The sequence below is a fragment of the Vipera berus genome (genome assembly GCF_964194415.1).
Source record: "Vipera berus genome assembly, chromosome: Z".
Lineage (NCBI taxonomy): Eukaryota > Metazoa > Chordata > Lepidosauria > Squamata > Viperidae > Vipera > Vipera berus.
The window spans coordinates 94,545,609-94,572,611 of record NC_138205.1 but is presented as its reverse complement, the minus strand read 5'-3'; the positions used below and the strand labels follow the sequence as shown (position 1 = coordinate 94,572,611).

The window sequence follows — 27,003 nt, the reverse complement described above, 5'->3', positions numbered from 1 at the left end:
AGTTTTCCAAGATCATTTTGTCTATTAAGAGTTGATCTTTTGTTCCTCTGCTATTGGGGCGGTTTCCTTTTTGCTTGGGTGGAAAGAGATTGTTTTCAACTAGATGCTGTTGTACTGGATCAGCTACCACACCAGTTAGTAATTTGAAAGTTGTTGGTAAGTAGGTAATTGGCCTGTAGTTGCCTGGTGTTGCCCCTTTTGCTGGATTTTTCATAATTAGGTAGGTTTTCCCAGTTGTTAGCCACTTTTCAATTTCTCCAGCCTTGTAGTATATTGTTGAACTGCTTGGCAATGAGTGGGTATATAACAGTTAGATGCTTCAACCAAAACCCATGCAGTTCATCTTCACCTGGTGCTGATCAATTTTTGATCTTCCTTGCTCTTTTTTATACCATTTTTGTTGTTATTACTAGTTCTTTCATTCAACTTCTGTTTTATTTGCATCCACCTCTTTTAACCAAGCCGCATCCTTGTTGTGTTTCTTTGGGTTATCCCATATCTGCTTCCAGAACTGCACTGTTTAACTCCTTGTCAGATTGGTAGAAACATTTCTGATTCATTGCAGTTTCTCCATTGATGGATTGGTAGAAACGTTTCTGATTGGATTGAAATTGGAGGTTCTGCCTATAATTTGCAATTCGAGCTTCGTATCTACTGATTTTCCTGGCTGTAGCTGTTATTTGCTGCTTTATTATTTCCAGTGCTTCCTTGATCTTCCTTGTTTCTAAGTGGTATTTCTTGATTAGGTATTCTTTGGTCTTCTTGTTCTTCACCTTCTTTTCTTTCATATGTTCTAGCTTGCTTGCATGTGATCTTAACCTGCTGATCTTATTTTCTAGTCTAACATTCCATTTTTGTGGTGCACTGTTTGTTTGTTTTTCTTCTTTGTTGATTTTGCATCCCAGGTATTCAGTTATAACTGCAGCTGTGCTGTACATTAGTTGGTTTGTTTCTTGCAGTGAATTGGTGCTTATACTTGATATTCCAGTATTTGCATCTTTTAATGCTTGTGCTAGCTGTTTCTTTGGAACAAGCTTCAATGCAGACTGCCTTATTCTGTTGTTTTTGTGCTGTTCTAGATGCTCAGTTATTCTTTGTTTCAATTTGTTTATTTCTTTAGTTAGAGTGCTTTGTTCTTCCTGAGGAAAGAGGTGCCTGGTTTCCAAATGAAAACAGTTGTATATCTCTGCTGGATTCCTTCACTGCCAACTCCCCCTGGATTGCCTCTACATTCTGAATTACTTCTGGCAAGGCTTTGATTTCTTTGCCCTGGGTAAACCTTTGAAGTTCATCCAATTCTGTTTCTGTGAATACTTTATTTCATATTATAAATCAGCATTGATCTGCTAGTCTCTGTTCTGTTATTTCTGATTCTGGATGTTGTTCTTTCCAGAATTGGTGCATTCGTTTTAGATATCCTCTTCTTGTTGGACTTGATCTGTAATAACAGATAATTATTTCTTTGTTTTCAATCACTGTGTATTTGTGATGGGTAAACACCTTTTCTTCCTGTAGTTCTGCAGCTGCTGGCCCTGGTTGCTCAGCCAACAGCCAACACTCAAATAAGCAGGGGACCATGGTCCGAGATGAACTTGTTTTTGACAGGGAGAAGTGCGAATCAGGTATTACACATCAGTCATGCAAGAAAAGAAAGGTATCCAAAAAGAGAAGCCACCTTCTGGTTGGTGATTCAATTATAAGGGATGTTAATTTAGGAAAGGCTACAGATGTTTCAAAAGAGGTCAGGTGTCTTCCAGGTGCTACTGCCAGTAGGGACAAGAAGCGTATTTTCAAAATAGTCAACAATGCCAGCAAAGACTGTGATGTGGATGCCATTGTACATCTTGGCACTAACGATCTGTCCCAAAACGATGTACTCTCTGTGCAGAATGATTTCCACAGCTTGGGGCAGGAACTCAGCAGAATAGGCTGTAGGCTCACTTTTTCAGAGGTATTACCAGTGTATAAGGAGCAAAATGGAAAAGGCCAGCGTATATCCTCTCGCCTCTCCTGTTCAACATCTATATGAAGCCTCTGGGTGAGATCATTCGTGGCTTTGGAGTTGGGTATCATCAGTATGCTGATGATAACCAGCTTTTCATTTCGACCCCAAACCACCCCAGTGATGCCCTCGACATGATGTCCCGTTGCCTGGAGGCGGTCCGGGTCTGGATGGGGAGGAACAGGCTTCAGCTCAACCCTGACAAGACTGAGAGGCTGTACGTGCCAGCATCTCAGGAAATTCAGATAATTCCATCTCTCACTATGGGGGGTGAGTTATTACCCCCCGTAGATAGGGCTCGCAACTTGGGAGTTCTCCTAGATTCACAGCTTTCTTTAGAAGATCATATAGTAACTGTGAATAGGGGGGGCCTTTGCCCAGGTTCGCCTGGTGCACCAGTTGCGGCCCTATCTAGACCAGGATGCCTTGCGTACAGTCACTCATGCGCTCGTGACCTCTCGGTTAGACTACTGCAACGCTCTCTACATGGGGCTGCCCTTGAGGACCACTTGGAGGCTCCAACTGGTGCAGAATGCAGCCACGCAAGTTGTGTTGGGGGTCTCCCGATACTCCCATATTACACCTCTGCTCCACGAACTGCATTGGCTTCTGGTTACCTTCCAGGTGAGATGCAAGATACTGGTAATGACCTACAAAGCCCTACATGGCATGGGTCCGGAATACCTTAGGGAGCACCTGCGGCCAGCATCAACTTCCCTCCGCCCAGTGCGCTCCCACAGAGAGGGCCTCCTTAGGGTGCCACTGGTTGGAGAATGCCGTCTGGTGGCTCCCAGGGGGAGGGCGTTCTCTGTGGGTGCGCCTGACCTTTGGAACCGTTTACCAGTTGAGCTCTGGATGGCTCCCGACCTTCGCTCCTTCCGACGTGATCTAAAAACCTATTTGTTTGAACAAGCCGGCCTGGTCTGATGGGTTTGGGTTTTAATTATTGTTTTAATATAATTTATTTTTACATTTGGGCACTAAGGTTTAATTTGTTTTTAATTTTGTATTTTGGTTATTTTGGTATTTATGGCCCTGTTCACCGCCCTGAGTCCTTCAGGAGAAGGGCGGTATACAAATTTAAATAAATAAATAAATAAATAAATAAATAAATAAATAAATAAATAAATAAATAAATAAATATAGCAGAATTTAATACGTGGCTAAAGGAGTGGTGTAAAGGAGAAGGCTTTGGTTATATTAGTCACAATGTCTGTAGCTGGTCGAATGAAAAAATGTACAAAAGAGATGGTCTGCATCCATCCAGGAAAGGGACTGAGTTACTTGGCAATAGATTCACAGCTTTTCTGAAGGAATATTTAAACTAAACAATGGGGACAGTGAGTTAATTGATGCAGAACATCACTGTCCCTGGCAATCTAAGAAAATAGGGGAACTCAGGCACCACACAAGTTATGTAGCAAGTAAACACAGGGTCAGTCATAAAGGACTCAAATGTCTATACACCAATGCGCAGAGTATGAACAGTAAGCAGGGTGAACTAGAAATTCAGGTAAATGAGGGCGGATATGATATTGTTGCCATTACGGAAACATGGTGGGACGAAACCCACAAATGGAACACACAGCTAGAGGGATTTAAATTGTTTAAAAGAAACAGACTAAACAAAAGAGGAGGTGGAGTTGCTCTATATATAAGAAATAACTTTATCTCTACAGAAATAGAGCACAACAATGATGAAAACTGTAAACGTGAATGTATTTGGGTCAATATAAAAGGGGAAAAGATGACATTGCCATAGGTGTATACTATAGGCCGCCCAACCAAGCAGAGGAAATAGATGAACTTTTTGCTAGTCAGTTAACTAAGGTATGTAGGAAGCGCATCAAAATAGTAATGGGGGACTTTAATTACCCTGATATCAACTGGGAGACAAATTCTGCAGCAAGTGGAAGATCTAACAGATTCCTGACAAACCTAGCAGACAACTTTCTCTCCCAAAAAGTAGAGAAGGGAACTAGGGGATTAGCCATATTGGATTTAATTCTCACTAACAGAGATGAAATGATAGAAAGTGTCAAAGCCACAGGAACCTTGGGGGGAAGTGATCATGCAATATTGGAATTCAACATTATGGAAGCACAAGCAATAGAATACAGCCAAACTAGAATCTTGGACTTTAAAAGAGCTAATTTCAATAAACTTAGAGAGACCTTGGGAAGAATTCCGTGGATGAGAATCCTAAAGGGGAAAACAACTCAAGAAGCTTGGGAAATTTTGAAAAGTGAGATAATAAAGACCCAGTCTAGCACAATACCAACAAAGAAGAAAAATAACAGCTTTCAAAAGAAACCAGCATGGCTGCATAAAGAACTCTCTGATAAACTGAAAGATAAAAAGGACAAGTATAAGAAGTGGAAAGAGGGGCACATAACTAAGGCAGAATATCAGCAAACAGCCCGTGCCTGCAAAGATGAAGTGAGAGAAGCTAAGGCTCAAAATGAACTAAGGCTTGCGACCAAGCTCAAAAATAACAAAAAGAGCTTCTTTCAACATATAAGAAACAAGAAAAAAGTTAAGGAAATGATTGGTCCATTAGTGGGGGAAAGTGGCAAGAAGGTGACAAGCAACACAGAGAAAGCAGAACTATTTAACTCGTTTTTTGCATCTGTCTTTACACAAAGGGAAAAAACAGTCCAACCTACCAAAACCAGTGCCATGAAAAACAGAATAGAAACGCAAGTTAAGATAGGCAAGAAAATGTTAAGTGAGCACCTGTCCAGCCTAGATGAGTTCAAATCACCAGGACCAGACGGATTACACCCCAAGGTTCTCAAGGAACTGGCAGACGTGATCTCAGAACCACTCAACTATATTTTTCAAAGATCCTGGAGCACTGGGGAACTACCAGAGGACTGGAAGAGAGCTGATGTAGTTCCCATCTTCAAAAAAGGGAAAAAAATAGATCCAGGAAACTACAGACCTATCAGCCTGACCTCAATACCTGGGAAGATTCTAGAAAAGATAATCAAACAACAAATCAGCGAACACCTTGATGCGAACAAAGTTATCACTAAAAGACAACATAGGTTTGTCAAAAACAGATCATGCCAGACAAATCTTATTGCATTCTTTGACCAAGTGACAAAACTAGTGGACCAGAGAAATGCTGTGGATATAATTTACTTGGACTTCAGTAAGGCATTTGATAAAGTAGATCACAACCTACTACTTGATAAGATAGAAAAATGTGGGTTAGATAGCATCACCACCAGATGGATTCGTAGCTGGCTGACACGCCGTACTCAGCGTGTGGTCCTCAATGGAACTGCATCTACATGGAAGGAATTGTGTAGTGGGGTGCCCCAGGGTTCTGTTCTGGGCCCAGTGCTCTTCATCAATGATTTGGATGAGGGGATAGATGGGGAACTCATCAAATTTGCAGACGACACCAAGCTGGCAGGAATAGCCCATACTCCAGAAGATAGGCTTAAGATACAGGAGGATCTGGACAGACTCGAACACTGGGCACTATCTAACAAAATGAAATTCAATGGTGAAAAAAGTAAGGTTCTACATTTAGGCAGGAAAAATCAAATGCACAGGTATAGTATAGGTGGTACCTTGCTCAATAGTAGCAACTGTGAGAGAGATCTCGGAGTCCTAGTGGACAATCACTTAAATATGAGCCAGCAGTGTGCTGCAGCTGCCAAAAAAGCCAACACAGTGCTAGGCTGCATTAACAGAGGGATAGAATCAAGATCGCGTGAAGTACTAATACCACTTTACAATGCCTTGGTAAGGCCACACCTGGAATACTGCATCCAGTTTTGGTCACCACGATGTAAAAAAGATATCGAGACTCTAGAAAGAGTACAGAGAAGAGCAACAAAGATGATTGGGGGACTGGAGGCTAAAACATATAGGGAACGGTTGCTGAAATTGGGTATGTGTAGTTTAATGAAGAGAAAGGTGAGGGGTGACATGATAGCAGTGTTCCAATATCTCAGGGGCTGCCACAAAGAAGAGGGAGTCAAGCTATTCTCCAAAGCACCTGAAAGCAGGACAAGAAGCAATGGATGGAAACTAGTCAAGGAGAGAAGCAACCTAGAACTAAGGAGAAACTACCTGACAGTTAGAACAATTAACCAGTGGAACAACCTGCCTCCAGAAATGGTGAATGCTCCAACACTGGAAGTTTTTAAGAAGAGACTGGCCAGCCACTTGTCTGAAATGGTATAGGGTTTCCTGCCTGAGCAGGGGGTTGGACTAGATGACCTCCAAGGTCCCTTCCAACTTATTATTATTATTATTATTATTATTATTATTATTATTATTATTATTATTATTATTATTATTATTATTATTATTATTATTATTATTATTATTATTATTAATCGCACAGTCAGCCAGATGTTCAGACTGGATTTGGCATTTTTGTCTACCTATCGAGTCCTTACCAAGGACCTGGGATAGGCAGATGTGGATGTTTGATGGTATTATACATATCGTTACAGGATGGAAGCAGTTCCTAGTAAGTCCACCTTTTGCAATTGACTAATGATGAATTTGTCAATGCCAATGGTGTTCAAGTGGTACTCCTTTTTTTTTTTTATTGCACCCAAGTCGTTGCTTATTATTATTATTATTATTATTATTATTATTATTATTATTATTATTATTATTATTATTAAACTTTTATTCATAAAACATGAAACTCAGTCAACTGAACACTCAAATTGACTGGCACTAATGATTGACATGGGTTGCTGCCAGCATCCTAGGTATCAACCAGGTATCTCCTTAAAATGTAAGATGTTCCGAGTAGCACAGTTTTTGTATCTTTGCTGGTGTTATTGCAGGAAGCTGCAATTTCTTGATGTATTTTGCAAAGTTTTTGGACATAGTCCCAAGTGCCCCGATGACAATGGGTATCACTGTTACACGTTTCATCCATAATCGTGCAATTTCGATGGCCAGGTCGCAGCATTTCATAATTTTTTCCAGTTCTTTTTCTTCAACTCTGGCATCTCCTGGTACAGCGATATCAATCGAACTGTACGCTTTGGTTCTCTCTGACTGCGATATCTGGCGTGTTGTGTTCCAAATGGCGATCTGTCTGTATTTGGAAGTCCCACAAGATCTTCACCCTCTCATTGTCAACAACTTTTTCCACCCTATGTTCCCATGACTTTTCGGACACAGGCAAGTCATATTTTTCACAATGCCCAGTGGATTAGTTTAGCAACTTGGTCATGTCTAGCTTTGTAATCAGTTTGCGCAATTTTGCTATACTCACATATTAAATGTGAAACAGTTTCAACTTTGTTGTTGCAAAGTCGGCAATTTGGATTGTCAGTAGATTTTTGTATCTTTGCTTTATGGCATTATTCTTCTTGGCAGGTAAAACCTGTCAATGGCACTTCGTGGATGTAGAGCATGGTGCATATTCAAAAGTTTACGCGTTTTCCGGTCTAGGTGTTCCAATTCAGCCAAAGTCCAGTTGATACATCAGGAGAGTCCGCAAAATATTAAAATCAAAGCTGAATGCTGGAAATATAATTAAAGCCATTAATACATGGGCAGTCCCAGTGATATGCTACCCAGCTGGAATTCTTAAGTGTGAAAAATGATCATGTCACTTTTTTCAGTGCCATTGCTAAGCACATTGATTGTGCTTAGATTGTAAGCCGCCCTGAGTCTTCGGAGAAGGGTGGGATATAAATGGGATTAAAAATAAAAAAATAAAAAATTGTAACTTTGAATGGTCACTAAATGAACTGTTGTAAGTCAAGGACTACCTGTACAGTATTCATTTAAACTAGCATTCCAGCTTGATTCCTTCCAGATGAATGGAATACAAATTCATGAATCCCAGAACTTCACACTCGCATGAGCATTGAGTATCTTAACTGGAAATCCTACATATAAAGTCCTACTATTTAAGAAAGCATTAATTTGGAAAAGTCTTCTTTAAATATTCCAAAGACAATTTATAGTGTTTTAGATAAAATTTGTATTTCTTCTACAAATAAATTAATTTTGAGCCTCCATCAGAAAAATAAAAGAGTTATTTAGAGTAAAAAATCATTACTACTTCAAATTAGTAACTACCATAATAACACAACTCTCAGTTTATAATTCAATATTATGTTGATATTTTCTTTCTCAAAAATCATAAATAATTTTAAGCTATACCTCTGAGGGACTTAGTAAAATATTTAAATGAGAAAATTTAAGGATAATATTGAAACTCTTTAAGGAATTTCATTTTTTCTTCTTCCCTGCAATTTCCAGCCATTTTCCTTTCCTAAAATAATCTGCAGCTTCCAAGCCATATGCGATCCACAATCTGAAATTTGGTGGTATAGTCCAAAATTTGGCCTGTAGTTCCAAAAAAGAAATATAGTGCTCAGCCAAGATTCTGCAGAGTGCACTCTCATTTTCCCTAAGAAAGAAATGCATCTCGGTGATTCACCCCAAAGAATTTTCTGTAGTACTGATGTATATGCCCAACAGAGAGAGAAAGAGCAACGCAACATCCATTCTCAGATAGGGCCTTTGGCCCTTATGCAGAAGGAAGTTGTGACTCTCTCTTCTGAAGAAGAAAATGTATGTCAACTTTTCTTTGATAACCATTCAGACATTATAGGATTAGCAAATTGTTTTTTTCTTCTCCACAGCATGCGGAACATTCACAGTCATAAATAATAATGTTATTCTCCACACAACATACGACTCCCATTTAAATATAGTAACTTGATCAATTCCAGCCACAGTGTTACAAGTTCTGATACTTGTAAAACAAAATTTTGCTTACTACTTCAGCCTAATCTGAATCATATTTACTCAGCATAGGTTTTATTGGCATTCACTGTATTTTCAAGTTATGAAGTCTTATAGAATATTCAGTTAAAACTAAGCATCTGTGTTGCTGTAGGTGGTTGCAATTCAAGCAGAGGTATCTCGGAGGCAGAAAGAATGTGAAGATGATTTGATGAAAGCGGAACCTGCTCTGATAGCTGCTACTGCAGCTTTAAATACCCTTAATAAGGTAAATATCAAAGCATTGCATGATTATTTTTGCTGTGTGATAAATTGGTGATTTATTTTAACAAAACTCTTTTAATTTTGGGGATTATCATATAAAACATTATTATTCACATCATCATCATGTCACCTTTCTTATAGGAGATCAAGATAGTAAATATAGGGTGTCCCCTTGTTCTGTCCTGACACTACAAACCTGTAACACAGATTAAGCTAATATTGGTCTAAAGAGCACGGAGTGTACTTAATGGTTAGATAGAGACTTAAAGCTGGTTCTCCCAATCATACTATAATTTTAATAAAAGTTTTCTGTTCCGGTATGGTGAATAGGTATCTTTTTAATGGTTTCACTTTACTTACTTAAATTCCCCTTACTACTGGAATAAGTTAGTCCACCATGTTACTTAAACGTTGCACTGACTTTTGAAATAATTATGTCTGGTCTTTTGTTTTCAGGAGAACCTTTCTGAATTGAAAGCTTTCCCTAATCCACCAATTGCAGTGACCAATGTCATAGCTGCAGTCATGGTCCTTTTAGCAAATAAAGGAAAAGTACCAAGAGATCGAACTTGGAAAGCTGCTAAACGTTTCATGGGAAAGGTATTTGCAATATTGGCATTTGCTAAAATATATTTTTCATATTTTTTCAGGGATGGAACTTGTTCATTAAGAACAAAAATTCCAAGAGACTCTAATAAAAAGATATCAGATTTTTGAAAAGCAGCTTAAAAGCCTTCTCCTTTCCACTCTAGCAAAAATTGCTATCAACATCCTGAAGAACAGTACTGATGTATGAATAGATGACTAAGTGCCTTTGAGGTTTCCAATGCACCACCATCATTGTAGTTCATTGTGAAGATCATTTTCCTTTTAGTCGCAGAAGATTGCTTGCAGAATCTAGTTTTGAAAAAACTGAACTAGTTTTTTGACTATTTTTAAATAAAATATTTAATACTTTAAGTGATATCCTAGATATCATTTCTTATTTAAATATTCTGTGATCCTAAGTCATCTTTTATAGCAGGCCTGCAGAACCTGAAAATGGAAATTGATTAATTAAAAATCATTGCAGGTTACAAAAGAATCATAAGCACACTGCCCAGCTGTTGGCGCTAGTGTGCGGTGGTATCACAGGAGCCAATGGCCGCTGTGAGGCTTGGAGGTGTTTAGCAATGTTTCCTTTGGAGCATTATTTACTATTTTAAAAATGTAGAAAGCTTGCACATAGGTTATGCACACTCATTCTATATCTGTCTTCTGATAGTATTTGGTTTAATGACAAGTAACAATAGTAGGAAGAAGATTTTTGTAATTTCCCCAAGCAGATCAATAGTATTTTTTTTTAAAAAAAGCATTTTTGAACTAGTTTAAGCAAAACATATATAAAAAATTAGGAATTTCTGTCTTCTTTTTTAAAAAGTATCTAAAAATCTTTCCACATAAGAAACATGAAGGAAAAAAGATTAGTATTAGAATTGGGGAAAAGACTTAACTCAGTTAATTTTTTCCGTAATTAGTAACTACTTCTAGATTGAAGATAGATAAGCTTCAAATATGCTATATAACCCAATGTTTCATATATATTTATTTTGTTATTTTCTAGGCGCACTTATTTGTTTGGATTTTAAAAAAAATTAAACTGTGGAATCAGCTTTTGAAGTTGCAGTGTTGTTTAATGATAACAAGTTAGGTGCCTTAATTGCTACCTTCCAGGTTGATGAATTCTTACAAGCCTTAATTAACTACGATAAAGAACATATCCCAGAGAATTGTTTGAAAGTGTTGAAGGAACATTATTTAAAAGATTCTGAATTCAGTCCAAATCTCGTTCGTACCAAATCATTTGCAGCGGCTGGTCTTTGTGCCTGGGTTATCAACACAGTAAAATTCTATGAGGTATACCTTTTGATTTAGCTGGACCTACAGTATAATATTTAAACATGCTATAATTCATAGTAGAAATATTGCCAGAAGAGATAAAATAATATATTGTATACATATTATTAAAGATGCATACTGAATTTATTATTATTAGTCACTATTGTTATAACATAGATACTTATTTGCCTGAAAAGAATATACTTCCAAATTAAAGTATAGATAGTGCACAGAAAAAATAAAAGTGGACAGAAAATATTTTTTAAGAATAGATAATGCAGTGCCCAATGTTTTCCATTTTGTCAACCTTATGATGACCCATGAATAAATGTTTGTGTGTGGTATGTGTGTTTTATATTTGTATATGTGAATACAAGGGATTAATCTTCAAAAGCATCTTACATTTCAGGTCTTCTTCCCATTCTTGGTTTTTAGGGACAGAGTGAGTGTGTTTGACCATCAGGTAAAGATGGTATCCATTTTAAATTACAATGTAGTAGAAGCATCCTGAACTGTATAGCTTCAGATCTTTTTATTTAAAGCCCCATCATCCTAAGGCTGTTGAATTGAGTAAAGTAGTGGTCTTCTTCCATTAATGGATACTTCTTTTCAGCAAACTAAAATGATTACTCCTTCTCTTCCATACAACATCCTATTCTTCCATCAAACTGGGTCTGAATTATTTTTTAATTATCTGCAACAGATCCTGACAGGAGGAAGAAGAATTGCTACCTTTCACTTTGATGATGGAAAAATATGATCTAGCCTCATCTGATGGTTAAAATGGTTAGGATGGGGTCACTGGACAAACCATAGAAGCTCAGTATCTTTTGGATCTCTGTTTCCAGGAAGATTTCTAGCTTGACTTATCAGCAATAGGAGGAAGATCTGCAGGGGATTATTGAGAGGGGGGGGGGAAAGCATAGATGAGTGGTAGAGTGAAGGGTGGCCAAAAGGACTGAGATGGAGGAAGATTAGAGGAGCTGAAATACATGCTGCTGTTGTAAATACAAACAAGCTGCCAAACACTTGAATTTGTAAACAGAAAAATATAAATTGATTCTTGAGCATGAATGTAGGTACTGTATCAGACCATAGAGTCATCTGTGTTAGTCTTAGAGATTCTTGACTAGAAGCAGTGTTTCAGGCTTCACATATATTCTCCAGTGGCATTTGAAGATTCAGGGAGGGGGGCTGTATCTGAGGCTTTCTGCATATAAATTCTCTGAATTTTAACAATGGAGAGCATGCTGCAGTGGCTGTAACTTTAAGGACCAGACACAAATATCATTTGTTCTGCGTGTTGTAATATCAAACAGTCGCTGAACTAATGGTCATTAAGCAAGGACTATCTGTACTTGCTAAACAAGCTGCTTAAACCTGGAGTAATACCATGCTTCCCTCTCACTATTGCTATTAATAAAAATGATTGGTGATTTTACATGTGTAGTTGTTATTGTCTGCACTCATTGTTCATACTTGTAATGTGTAAGCAAACTATTTCCAGTTACACCGAAATTTAAATCTCTGTGAGTGAACTTTTAATCTTAAATACACAAATAAGAATACTACCTGAGTTTAACTACTTGATGCTCCAGAAAAAATATCTATACCTCACTAGTGGTTTAGAAACCAGCTCTAACACAGTAGTGAAAAACACAAGAAGTTAAAAAGCATTATTGTAATCCACTGAAATTGCTCATCTTCCAGTGAATTACAAAATTTTAAACAGCAGTTTTAAAACTCCACAAATAAACTCCCCACAAATGTGACATCAAAAATTACTTGAAAAGTATTACGGTAGATTATCTACCATATTGTTGTATGCTATTTTCTGGATTTATTTTTCTAAATATATATTTTATGCTATTTTTTCTGAATATATATCAATAATCGAGATTTATGTGTTCTGAGAGTTCTTTATGACTGAAGGGCATCCAGAAAAAAAATCTTGAAAAGAAGCAATCCATTCCATTTGAAATATTGTCTAATGAACTATGTAAATACAGAATATATTCTCTTAAAACAGTATTGTAGTTCTGTTTTATAAATCATTTGGTACAGATATTGTGAACTGCTTGTTTCCTAGGTATACTGTGATGTGGAGCCAAAACGTCAAGCACTGATCCAAGCAAATGTTGAACTTGCAGCAGCTACTGAAAAGCTGGAAGTTATCAGAAAAAAACTTGCTGTAAGTATAATTCCAATGCTAGCATAATTCCATTCCTAAGAAAACATAATATTTTTATTTCTTCTTGTAATAATGCTAAGTGATATATGTAAATAGAAAATATCTTATTGCCTTATACTTTTAGAATTTCAATTGTTATTATGATGTCAAAGACAAGAGGTGGTTGATTTTTGGCATTTTCATGGCTTTTCCCATGGACCAGCTAAGTATGATCCATCCTTTTTGTAAAATAAATGCAAGCTATTTTGATTAATTCCTAGTTATAATTAAAGTACTCAATTATTCTGAAATGCATTAATATAACAGTAAAAGTAAAGGTTTCCGCTGTCCATCGTTTCCAACTCTAGGGGATGGTGCTCATTTCCATTTCTTAGCTGAGGGAGCCAGAGTTTTCATTTCCATGGTCATGTGGCCAGCATGACTATACACCAAACTGCATGGAATGTTGTTATCTCCCACCAAACTGGTACTTATTTATCCACTTGCGTTTGCAAGCTTTTGAATTGCTGGTTGTGCAGGAGCTGAGGCAAGTAATGGGCGCTCACCCCATTGTGCAGCATCAGATCTCAAATCCAGGCTGTCAGCTGGAAAGCTGACAAGCTCAACATCTTTAATTATTGAGCCATCACACCCCCAGATATGAATATAACCTGGGCTTAATCTGATTTAAATTATTTAATTTTAATTTAATTTTAATTTTAATTCCATTTATATCCCGCCCTTCTCCGAAGACTCAGGGCGGCTTACAAGCTTAGCAGTAGCCTTCATTCTATGTATATGGCTGCTTATTAGGGCTTTCACACACACCCCAAGCGGCATTATTACAAAGTCAGCTTAATTGCCCCCAACAATCTGGATCCTCATTTTACCTACCTGGGAAGGATGGAAGGCTGAGTCAACCTTGAGCCTGGTGGGATGCGAACCTGCACTAATTGCAGGCAGCTGGTGTTACTTAAGGAGGCATTAGCCCACTGCTCCACCAAGGCCATTTAGTTGTGTTTATGACAAAATTCAATACCATTCTAATAGAAAAACAGAATTGGAAGGGATCTTGGTGGTCTTCTAATTCAGCCCCCTGCTCAAGCAGGAAACCCTATAACATTTCAGACAAATGGCTGTCCAATAACTTGTTATAAACCTCCAGTGTTGGAGCACCCACAACTTCTGGAGGCAAGTTGTTCCAGTGGTTAATTGTTCTGTCAGGAAATTTTTCCTTAGTTCTAAGTTGGCTCTCTCCTTGATTAGTTTACATCCATTGCTTCTGTCTTCAGTGCTTTGGAGAATAGCTTGGCTCCCTCTTCTTTGTGGCAACCCCTGAGATATTGGAACACTGCTATCATATCAATCCACTAGTCCTTTTCATTAAACTAGCCATGCCCAATTCCTGTAATCATTCTTCATATATTTTAGCCTCCAGTTCCTTAATCATCTATGTTGCTCTTCTCTGCATTCTTTCTAAAGTCTCAACATCTTTTTTTGTATCACGGAGACCAAAACTGGATGTAATATTCCAAGTGTGATCTTACCAGGGCATTATAAAGTGGTATTAACACTTCCTATGATCTTGATTCTATCCTTCTGAATGATAATTCAGAATTATTAGAATTACATCTTTTTCCTGGTTTTAATGAACTTCCCAGGCACAATAGGATTAGCATACACTCAAAAGCATATAATACTTCACATAATCTTGATCCATCTGTTAATGCAGCCTAGGACTGCATTAGGCTTTTTTGGCAACTGCAGGACACTGCTGGCTCATATTTAATTATCAGTTAGGATGCCAAGATCCCTCTATTGAACCAGATTCCATCAATTCTGTACCTGTGAATTTGGTTTTTCTTACCTAAATGTAGAATTTTACTTTTGTCACCATTGAATTTCATTTTGTTAGATAAGCCCAGTGTTCAAGTCTCTTGAGATCTTTTGTATTTTGAGCATACCTTCTGCAGTTTTGACTATTCCTACCAATTTGGTGTGATCTGCAAATTTGATGAGTTCCCATTCCACCTCCTCGTCTAAATCATTGCTGATGATATTAAAGAGTATTGGGTCTAAGACAGAGATTTGGGGTACAGTGCTGCATATTTCCCTCTATGTAGATGCAGTTCCATTAAGGACTATATATTGAGTCTGTTTGGTCAGCCAGTTTCGAATCCATCTAATGGTAATCCTGTCTAATCCACATTTTTCTATTCTATCAAGTAGTAAATTGTGGTCTACTTTATCAAATGCTTTACCTGAAGTAAATTATATTCACAGCATTTCTCTGGTCCGCTAATTGTATCATAATCTCAAGGAATACAATAAGATTTGTCTGACATGATCTTTTTCACAAAGCCATGTTGGCTTCTGGTTTCTAGATGTTCACAGATTTGTTGCTTGATTATCTTTTCCAGAATCTTCTCAGGTATTGATATCTGGTTGATATGTCTGTAGTTTCCTGGATCCATTTCTTTTTCCTTTTTTGAAGATGAGAAATACATCAGATTTTTTCCAATCATCTGGTAGTTCCCCAGTGCACCAGGATATAATAATAATAATAATAATAATAATAATAATAATAATAATAATAATAATAATAATAATAATAATAATAATAATAATAATAATAAGAAGAAGAAGAAGAAGAAGAAGAAGAAGAAGAAGAAGAAGAAGAAGAAGAAGAAGAAGAAGAAGAAGAAGAAGAAGAGCGCTTTGGGTGCAATCCCAAAACAACTGGAGCACCACTTGAACACCATTGGCATTGACAAATTAACCATTAGTCAATTGCAAGAGGCAGCCTTACTAGGAACTGCTTCCATCCTGCGACGATATCTATAATACCATCAAACAACCACATCTGCCTATCCCAGGTCCTTGGTAAGGACTCGATAGGTAGACAAAAATGCCAAATCTAGTCTATACATCTGGCTGACAGTGAGAAGAAGAAGAAGAAGAAGAAGAAGAAGAAGAAGAAGAAGAAGAAGAAGAAGAAGAAGAAGAAGAAGAAGAAGAAGAAGAAGAAGAAGAAGAAAAAGTAGTAGTAGTAATAGTGTCTGTATATATAGCCAAGATATTGCAATGGAGTTTGGCTTGGACAAATGTGCCACACTTACTCTCAAACAAGGAAAAATAGTGAAAACTGAAGGAATCAAGATGCCCCACGAAAATAACATTAAGAGTCTGGATGTGGAAGATTACTACAAATACTTGGATATCCTTCAAGCTGACAATATCACTGACGTCAAGAAAAAGATTAGAGGTGAATACATCAAGATAGTGAAGAAGATCTTAAAGTCCAAACTCAATGGAGCAAATACCATGAAGGCAATCAACACCTGGGCAATTCCAGTCATTAGATACACAGCTGGAATAGTGGACTGGACTCAAGCAGAACTAAAAGCAATGGATAGGAAGACCAGAAAAATAATGACAATGAATAATGCCCTTCATCCACGCAGTGACATTGACAGACTCTATCTACCAAGGCAAATAGGTGGACGTGGAATGCTGCAAGTACATCAGATGGTTGAAGAAGAAAAAATGGCTTTGGAAGAATATCTGAAGGACAATGATGAAGATGCACTGAAATAAGTATATCAGGAAGGCTTACTGACTACTGGAGAGACCAAACTGACCTACAAGAAAGACCAAATGAAGAACAGAATAGAGGTATGGGAAGACAAAGTACTACATGGCCAGTACATTAAAAAAATGGCTGGGAAAGCATGACAATGGCTAAGAGCAGGAAAGTTGAAGAAAGAGACCGAGGGACTAATTCTGGCTGCACAAGACCAAGCCTTAAGGACAAATGCATACAAAGTCAAAATTGAGAAGACAGTAACAGACAGTAAGTGCCGCCTATGCAAAGAAGCTGAAGAAACAGTGGACCACCTGGTAAGTTGCTGCAAGAAGATCGCACAGACTGACTATAAGCAGTGGCATGACAAAGTAGCAAGAATGGTGCATCGGGAGATCTGCAAGAAATATCATTTGCCTTTAAGCAAGAACTTTGTGGGATCATAAAATAGAGAAAATCATAGAAAATGATAAAATTAAACTGCTCTGGGACTTCACAATTCAAACAAACAAGTACCTGCAACATAACATCTCAGACTTAACAAATGTCGATAAGAAAGACAAAAAAGTCTGGATAGTGGATGTGGCAGTGCCTGGAGACATCAGAATAGACGAGAAAGAACTGGAGAAGATAACAAAATACAAAGACCTACAAATAGAAATAGAAAGACTGTGGCAAAGGCAAGCAAGGGTAGTACCAATAGTAATAGGCTCCTTGGGTGCAATCCCAAAACAACTGGAGCACCACTTGAACACCATTGGCATTGACAAATTTGCCATTAGTCAATTGCAAAAGGTGGCCTTACTAGGAACTGCTTCCATCCTGCGACAATATCTATAATACCATCAAACATCCACATCTGCCTATCCCAGGTCCTTGGTAAGGACTCGATAGGTAGACAAAAATGCCAAATCCAGTCTGAACATCTGGCTGAATGTGCGATGATCAATAACAACAACAACAACAACAACAACAACAACGACAGCAACAATGTTGGAAGGGACCTTGAGGGCTTCTAGTCCAATGCCCTGCTCAGGCAGGAAATCCTATACCATTTCAGACAAATGGTTGTCCAGTCTCTTCTTAAAAACTTCCAGTGTTGGAGCATTCACAATTTCTGGGGGCAGGTTGTTCACTTCTGGAGACAGGTTGTTCAGTTGTTCTGATATCACATCTGTCAATTCCTTCACAAACTTGGGATGTAAACCATCTAGTCCTGGTTATTTGAACTCATCTAGAGCAGGGTGTCAAACTGCCAGCGTGCAGGGCGGATGTGTCACTGGGAAACCACGCCCACTCCATTGCCAGCAATGGGGAAAAAGCGCTGATACATTGTGTGATATTGCATAACGTTGCGAGTTTGACATGTCTGATCTAGAGAGTATAGGTGTTCTCTTACCGTTTTCTAGCTTATTTTGACTTTTTTCCTTTTGTGTAAAGACAAATGAAAAAAATGAGTAAAGCAGTTCTGCTTTCTCCTTGCTACTCGTCACCTTCTTGCCATTTTCTCCCATTAATGGATTAATAATTTCCTTCATTTTATTTCTTGTTATTTACATGTTGAAATAAGCTTTTTTGTTATTTTTTACTTTTATCACAAGCCTTAGGTCATTTTGAGCCTTAGCTCTCTTGACTTCATCTTTGCAGGTTTTGGCTATTTTCTGATATTCTTCCTTTGCTATATACCCCTCTTTCCCCTTTTATACTTCTTGTCTTTCAGTTTATCATCACTTTGTGGAACCATGTTTGTTTCTTTTGAGATGTCTTATTTTTCTTCTTCACTGAAATTGTGCTAGACTGGGCTTTTATAATCACACTTTTCAAATGTCCCAAACTTCTTTGGTTGTTTTCCCCTTGAGAATTCTCATCCATGGAATCCTTCCCAAGCTGTCTCTAAGTTTATTGAAATCAGCTCTCTTAAAGTCCAAGACTCCAGTTTCATTTTGTTCTATTGCTTGTGCTGTTGAATTCCAATAGAGCATGATTACTCCACTCAACTGTAACTTCAACACCTTCTATTATTTCTTCTCTTTTAATAAGAATTAAGTCCAGTATGGCTGACTCTCTGGTTCCTTTTTCTACTTTTTGGGAGATAAAATTGTCTGCTAGATTTGTCAGGAATCTGTTTGATTTTCCATTAAGTGCAGAGTTTGTCTTCAGTTGATGTCAGGGTAGTTAATTCCTTATTAGTATTGTGATGTGCTTCCTACATGCTTTAACTAACTGTCTAGCAAAAAGTTCATTAATTTCTTCAGCTTCATTGGGTGGCCTGTAGTATACACCTATGACAATGTTATCCTTTTTAATTCTTACGCATTTAAGACGGTTTTCATCATTCTGCTATATTTCTATAGAGATGTAGTTATTTCTTATATATAGCGCAACTCCATCTACTCTTTTATTAGGTATATTTCTTTTTCAATCAGTTTAAATCCCTTTAGCTTTATATTCCAGTCAAGGGTTTCATCCCATCAAGATTCTGTAATGGAAACAATGGGCTAATGCCTCCTTAAGTAACAATGGGCTAATGCCTCCTTAAGTAACACCAGCTGCCTGCAATTAGTGCAGGTTCGAGTCCCACCAGGCTCAAGGTTGACTCAGCCTTCCATCCTTCCGAGGTAGGTAAAATTAGGACCCAGATTGTTGGGGGCAATTAAGCTGACTTTGTAATAATGCCGCTTGGGGTGTGTGTGAAAGCCCTAATAAGCAGGCATATACATAGTTTAGTTTTAGTTTAGTTTTATTAAATTTTTATACCGCCCTTCTCCCGAGGGACTCAGGGCGGTGAACAGGGCATGTGATAAAAATACAAAACTACAAAAGTTAAAATAGAATTAAATTAATGCCCAAGATAAAACAATAAAATATACAAATATTTAAAACCCAAATTAACTCCCCATCAGGCCAGGCCAGCTTGTTCAAACAGGTGGGTCTTTAACCCGCGCCGGAAGGAGCGGAGATCCTGTGCCATCCGGAGCTCCACCGGCAGTTGATTCCACAAAGCCGGGGCGCCCACAGAGAAGGCCCTCCCCCTGGGGGCCACCAGCCGGCATTCTCTGACCGGAGGCACCCTGAGGAGGCCCTCTCTGTGGGAACGCACAGGGCGGAGGGGAGTTGACGCCGGCAGCAGGTGGTCCCCGAGGTATTCCCATAGAATGAAGGCTACTGCTACTGCTAAGCTTGTAAGCCGCCCTGAGTCTTCAGAGAAGGGGATATAAATGGAATTAAAATAAAATAAAATTAAATTAAAATAAAATTAAAATAAAATTAAAATAAAAAATAAAAAAATTCTAGTTTTGTTTATTCTTCATACTTTGTGCATTGATGTATAGGCATTTGAGTCCTTTTTGACTGACCCTGCACTGTTTTCTATATAACCTGTTTTGTTCCCCTTCTTCCTTACCACCTATTTGATTAGTGCCCGTGGTATGGCACACACTATCAAAAGCTTGATTTTTCTTAACAGCAACCTTAATATTCTTAACCACACAAACAACTGTGCTAAAAACACTGACAACCCTATGCAATTATTTTGCCTTTGGACAGCACATTTATGTATGCTTTGATTCTTTTGCTCACTGGGATTTTGTTATCAGTATGTCTACATTATGCACATATTCTGGATCTTGACTTTCTTTAAAAAATAATAAAATTATTGATAGTCAACTCCATCTCATGGATTTCCAAGGGATGTTTTCCTGTAATCCAGTCCTTTCCTTAGGGAAAATGTACTAATTTTTCATGCAGAAGTATTTTTTCTGGCTGGTAATTTTCTGTAATGATTAATAAATGTTGCAGCTATTACTTGGCAATCAATAATACATCATCAGTTTCGAGGTACTGTGCTAACAACCTATCATTTTTAATGCCCACTAAAATACACTTCAAAATGAGTAATTTAATTCTTGTCAGTACAAAATGAACATTATGGTAACCATTTTAAAATATTTTTTATAAGTTTATCCATGAAAACATTTTGTATTGTTAAAAATCTGGGAAATATTTCAATTTTAAATCTTAGTTTCTAATATATAATCAAGATTTCTCTTGATGTAATCAGAAGACTTGCATTTGCTTAAAAATAGACAGATAAACTATGTTTTCTAAATAGCGGCTGAGGAGACTTTCCTTTGCAACTACCTTTTTGACATGATTCATGTTCTGTTTAAAAAGAACAACATAAAAATATATTTGTTAATTCTAGCCTTAAATATATTCATTATAATAGACTTAAAATCATACTCTTAAAAATCACAATTCCTCAACTTGTATTTCACTAGGATAAAATGGGATAAAAGTCATATTAAAAGTCATATTTTTTTCAGAGGGACCAGATGGAAAACAAGAAATAAAGAAATATAAGGGGAACTTCATTTCTAATCCTGTAACCACATTGAGTAAAACAGGCTAAATCTTTGAAAAATATCATAAAAAATCATTTTGGATATGCTCATGGAAACAGTTTTAATATTTTTTTCATATAGTTGAAATAAATAGCAACATGGCCCTTTGATAATTTCTTAGCCTATTATCTTATAAAAATAAACATTTATGCACTAGCATAAATTAACAATAAAGTTGTAACTTCATGAATAATATTTTCTTTGAGTCACTTCAGGGTGTTAAGAAAATTCTGTGATAAGAAGTAAAGTTTTTTTAAGGCTACCACAGTCAGATAGTACCATATTAATGGAAGCCAACCACATCAGCAGACACCCCAACTAGAGAGAGAGAAAAAATAAAGCAGGAGAAAACATAAGATTGGGAGAAAGGGTATTCAAGTTCAACTTCAGAAACTCTAGAAGAAAGAAGCAGCAGTGGTGAAACAGGCCTTGAAATACCTGAAGGAGGTGGGTGATAGCAGCTGAAGGCAACTTAAAGAAAAATAGGAAGCATGTTAAGAGTAATAGCCATTACCTCTGTTACAACACCACGACATGCAAGCAAGAATCAATCAGAACTGACCAGAAGAGGCTATGCCAGAGTGACCAACCCAAACAGTGACAAGTGAGAGTGGGTTAAAGAAAAGATCAAGCTTGAGCAGGCCAAGGTCAGATGCAACAAGTGACCAAGAGGGGCAAACCAGAACAGTCAGGGCCAAAGGACTATCACCACAAAGCCTAAGCCAGGAGAACCAGAGCTTCATGTAACAAAAGCAAGAACAGGTTAGTTCATTTAGTGACGGAAGTTACAATGGCACTGAAAAAAGTGATTTATGACCATTTTTGACACTTACAATTGTTGCAGCATCCCCATGGTTACATGATTTACTTTTACAAGCTTGACAACTGGCTCACATTTAGGATGGTTGCATTGTCCTGAAATCATGTGATCCCTTTTGTAACCTTCTGACAAGCAAAGTCAATGGGGAAGCCAGACTCACTTAGCAACCGTGTTATTAATTTAAGAACTGCAGCGATTCACTTAACAAATATGGCAAGAAAAGTCATAGAATGGGGCAAAACTCACTTAACAAATTTCTCACTTAACAACATAAATTTTGGGCTTAATTGTGGTCATAAGTTGAGGATTACCTGTACTAGAAGATGTGGCATTGGGGATGATATCAGAAAATACTCCAATCAATCCGAGCACTGCAATAGTGATATCTAACTAAAACAGTAGGCAATAGCCAAAAGATGGTTGGTGTTATGTCATGGGCTCTGATGACAAACACATACTTTCTTTAAGCAGAAACTGTACTGAGAGATTGGAGTCACCCTGCTTCAATATATAGCCAGGCCCTATGGTATTAACCAATCGGATTGAAGCTATACTTGCCACCCAAAGTTGACCAATGGCAGGACCGGAGACGTCCTGTCTGGGTACATAACACCCCTCCCTCCTAAGATCAGGCTATACTACACTCGAGGCCCCAAAACTAAAATAATATTAAACAATAATAAATGTGATGTTTTGTTAAGCCAAGGTAGTTAGAAGTCAATACACGACCTTCTCAGATGTGCCTTGTAGAGTGGACTACAATGAAATTAAAGAACAATATGTCAATGCAATATACTACAAGAGATAAAACAACATCTCAATGAGCATGCCTTACAGCAGTTACAATTTACCCCCAATTTCTGTAGGTAGTGGCAAAATGTCATACAATTACACATCACTTTATTTTTCAACATAAGATATGCTGGGGGTTTATGTGGTCTGGATGAACGCAGTTCCAGTCACTTTGTGGTCTACCAGCTTACCCGGTGGGCTGGGTAGACCCATGTTCCCCTGAGCTCCTGTGTCCAGGGGAGTTGAATTGCTCTGGCTGGCCTCTTCCGGTGGGCCCACCCCAAAGTCTGACTGTTTAGCAGAGTAGGCACAATGGTCGCTGAGATTCAGCTGGTTTGCCTGGTCAAGGGTTCTGTGTTGCACTTCTGAGCTGCCATGTTCCTCTTCTGGATCAAATTCCACTAAAGAAGGAAAGCCCTGGTGGTACTGGTGTGAGCTGGACTGGATGCCAGCTTGAGGACCTCAGGAGGGACTTGTGCCTTAGTCCTCACTTAGTGACCACTCTGGGAATCTTTTTCTAAGTTGGTCAATATGTCTTCTGACCAGTCGCCCTCCCTCTAACCCCACTTTGTAAGATAGGGGTCCAGATTCTTTGACCACCTGACCAGGAACCCACAAGTTTCCAGGCCCATAGTTTCTGGCCCAAACCCAATCACCTGTTTGCAGCCCCCTCAGGGGTTTTGGTTTAGAGGCTTCGTATGCCACTCTGTCTGGATGCAACCTGTCCAGTTTAGTAATTAATCGCCTTCCCCAACGAAGCTCAGCAGGTTGTTTTCCTGTGGGTGTGCAGGGTGTAGTGTGTTGACAGAGCAAGAAATCTGCCAATCTATGGTGCCAGTCACCTGTGATGATGTGCTTGAGTGCCTCCTTTGTTGTCCTCACCATGCGTTCGGCTTGTCCATTCGTAGAGGGGTGAAATGGTGCAGACGTAGCATGTCTGATGAGGTTAGCTGTGAGAAAAGCCTGAAACTCAGCAGCAGTGAATTGAGCCCCATTATCAGAAACCAAAACATCAGGCAACCCATGTGTTGCAAAGAGTTTTCTCAGCATCTGGATGGTCCTAGAAGTAGTCATATTAGGAACTGGAACTACTTCCAGCCATTTTGAGTGGCTATCCACTACTATCATAAAAAGCTGTCCTTGGAAGGGCCCAGCATAGTCAATATGAACCCTAGACCAGTGGGTATGTGTTTCTTCCCATCTATGAACTGAGGCCTGAGGCATTTCAGGCCTAGACCTCTGACAGGTATAGCAACCATGGGCTTGATCCTTCACAGTCTTATCCAGGCCAGGCCACCAAAGGTAGCTTCTAGCCAAAGCTTTCATCTGTACAATGCCTGGATGGCCTTCATGTAAGGAATGTAAGACTCTGTCTCTCAATGATGTGGGAATAATAACTCTGTTGCCCCATAATATGCAGCCCTTATGTGCAGACAATTCATGTCTCCTGACAAAATAACTTTGGAACTCAGGACCTGGACTTTTTTCCAACCAGCTCGTGTGTACCAATGACAATACTCTGCTCAGAATTATATCTGTAGCAGTCTCAGCAGCAATATCCCCAGCATGGACGGGGAAACTCAGGTAAACCCTGAATAGACAATATTTTAGCAGCAGGAGCTGGATCAGGATCCATCAGTGGCATTGGTAATCTTCTGAGGCCATCTGCATGGCCCATTTCCTTTCCAGGTTTGTGAACTAACTTAAATTTGTATGCAGCCAAAAATATAGACCATCTCAGCATTCTTGGAGACAATATGTGGGGAGTTTGCTTATCTGTGGTGAATAAGCCCAAAAGGGGTTTGTGATCAGTGAAGACAGTGAAATCCCTGCCATATAAATAATCATGATTTTTTTTTACTCCAGCCACTATGGCTAAGGCTTCTTTATCAATCTGTGCATAATTACGCTCAGCAGCAGATAAGGTTCTAGAATAGAATGCAATAGGAACTTGTTTCCCATTCTTCTCTATGTGGCTTATGTGATGCCCCCACCCCATAGGGAGATGCATCACATGCAAGACATACAGGTTTAGACTCAATGTAATGAGTTACAGTGGACTTTTCTGAAAGGAGGGCCTTTAGATCCTGGAAACTTTTTTTCATGTAATTCAGTCCACTTCCAAGGGGCTTTTTTATCAAGTAACCTGTGGAGGGGCTCAGCTATTGCAGCCTTATGAGGTAGAAATGTGTGATAAAAATTCAAGAGGCCCAAAAATGCTTACAGCTCTGCTTTTGATTTTGGGCTAGGAGCCATTTTGGTGGCCTTAACTTTTGACTCAGTGGGGTGAATCCCACTAGCATCGATACGGAAACCTAAGAATTCTGTTGAAGAAACCCCAATACTACATTTGTTTTTCTTTAACTTGAGGCCCGTATCGTGTAGCCTTTGTAACACAGCCCTGAGCCTGTTGGCCAATACTTCTGGGGATTCCCCGGCAATGAGAACATCAATGAATTCCTTTAAGTGTGCACTCCATAATTCCTTGGAAAATGCCCTGTGCAATGCTAACCCCAAATTGCAAGCATTTGACTTTGAATGCTCCTCTATGAGTCACTATAGTTTGAGCCGCAGCTGTGGCCTTGTCTGCTGGCAGCTGCTGATACACCTGTGCTAAATCAAGTTTAGCAAAAATGGTTCCCCCTTGCAAAGAGGCTAAAATATGGCTGACTATCAGGACCGGGTATGCATGTTGATTTAAGGCTTTATTTAACGTGCATTTGTAGTCTGCACAAATGTGAACCTCCCTGTTGGGCTTTAGTGGGGTGACAATAGGAGTTTCCCACTGCCCCCCATCAACAGGCTGCAATACACCTTGCTCTACTAACTTATCAATTTCAGAATCGATTTTATGTTTTAAGGCGAAAGGAACTCTGCAAGGTTTGCCTCTTATCGGAACAACGTTAGGATCTAATTTAAAAGAGATGGGTGGCCCAGTATAAGTTCCTAGTTTTGACTCGAAAACATCCGCAAATTCCTCACAAACAGCCTTGAGGTCTGCTGTCTGTGTCCGGTTAATGCCTGTTATTTGAATGCCCAAAGCCTCAAACCAATCAAGTCCTATAAGAGATTGGAGTCATCCTGCTTCAATATATAGCCAGGCCCTATGGTTTTAACCAATTGGATTGAAGCTATACTTGCTGCCCAAAGTTGACCAATGGCAGGACCAGAGACGTCCTGTCTGGGTTGCTGGAGAACCATCAGCAATTCATGTGGTGATATTCCAAAAGCCCAGCACATAACAGTTGGTGTGTCTGGACTTGGGCTGGGATCACAGTTTTGGGTGTTGTTAGTTGCGAAGTCGTGTCTGACCTATCGCGACCCTATGGACAACATTCCTCCAGGCCTTCCTGTCCTCTACCATCTTCTGGAGTCCATTTAAGCTCTCTCCTACTGCTTCAATGACTCCATCCAGTCACCTCATTTTCTGTTGTCCCCTTCTTCTCTTGCCTTCAACCTTTCCCAGCATTAGGCTCTTCTCCAGTGAGTCCTCCCTTCTCATTAGGTGGCCAAAGTAGGGATCACAATAGATAGAATTAAGATAGAACTTAAAATTGGGAGAGAATATTGAGGAGAGATTAAGGATGAAAATCTAAAAATATAAAAGAATTACAGAGAGAAAGTAGGAAATATTGTTCTTCAATTAGGAAAGAAAAGGGAAGAAGTATCTCCATGATAGTTTCCTTACCATTCATTGCATTTAAAATTTATTCATAGTTCATTAAACAAGACTGGATCACAGTTAATATGTCACATTGTTCCATTCTCCAGTTAAAAGCTCTCAGAGGAGCTGGTGCAATTTTGCTATGCAGACTGGTTCATACAATCAACACTATAAACAAATTTGGACCAGATACTTCATTACCCAGAAGAATTTCAATCAGGCTTTATAGCAGTTTTGCTTTTCCCCAGTATTATAATATTGTCTTTTCCTCCAATTGTTTTCTAAACTATTATTTACTAATGTCTTTCTCAAGAACATTTTTGAGACATTGAGTAAACTTTCTAACTATGTTACGTATAATAGAGCAAAATGCAACTAATGCCTGGCTCAGATAGAATGGTTGGAAAAAAATATAATTTTCAATAATTTTACATTCTTGGCAAGTAAAAGGTCTGTATATTTTATACAGAGATTCTTTCTTTCTCTGCAAAAGATTTAGAGTCTTAAATGAATGGTTTGAAAATCCTCGATAAGATTTTAAAAAAAATTCTTGTGAGTGAAAAGTTCAGGGTAATACAACATTTTTTTTTATTGAAAAGTTTTAAAATACATTTTATCTTTAACAATCCCCCCTCCCCCTCCCCAACCTATCCCTCCCTACCCCTACAACATTTTTGTAA

The 27,003-nt window shown here is 38.5% G+C and overlaps 1 protein-coding gene across 1 annotated transcript in view; it reads left to right on the top strand.

The window, feature by feature from the left end:
- The window catches only part of DNAH11 (dynein axonemal heavy chain 11), a gene marked incomplete at its 3' end in the record, with an annotated part of 227,874 nt that overhangs the window by 146,941 nt on the left and 53,930 nt on the right, over window positions 1-27,003 (top strand). Inside the window, 4 exon segments of the mRNA XM_081342997.1 lie at window positions 8,904-9,017; window positions 9,470-9,613; window positions 10,727-10,909; window positions 12,981-13,082. Coding sequence (XP_081199123.1) covers window positions 8,904-9,017; window positions 9,470-9,613; window positions 10,727-10,909; window positions 12,981-13,082 — 543 coding nt within the window.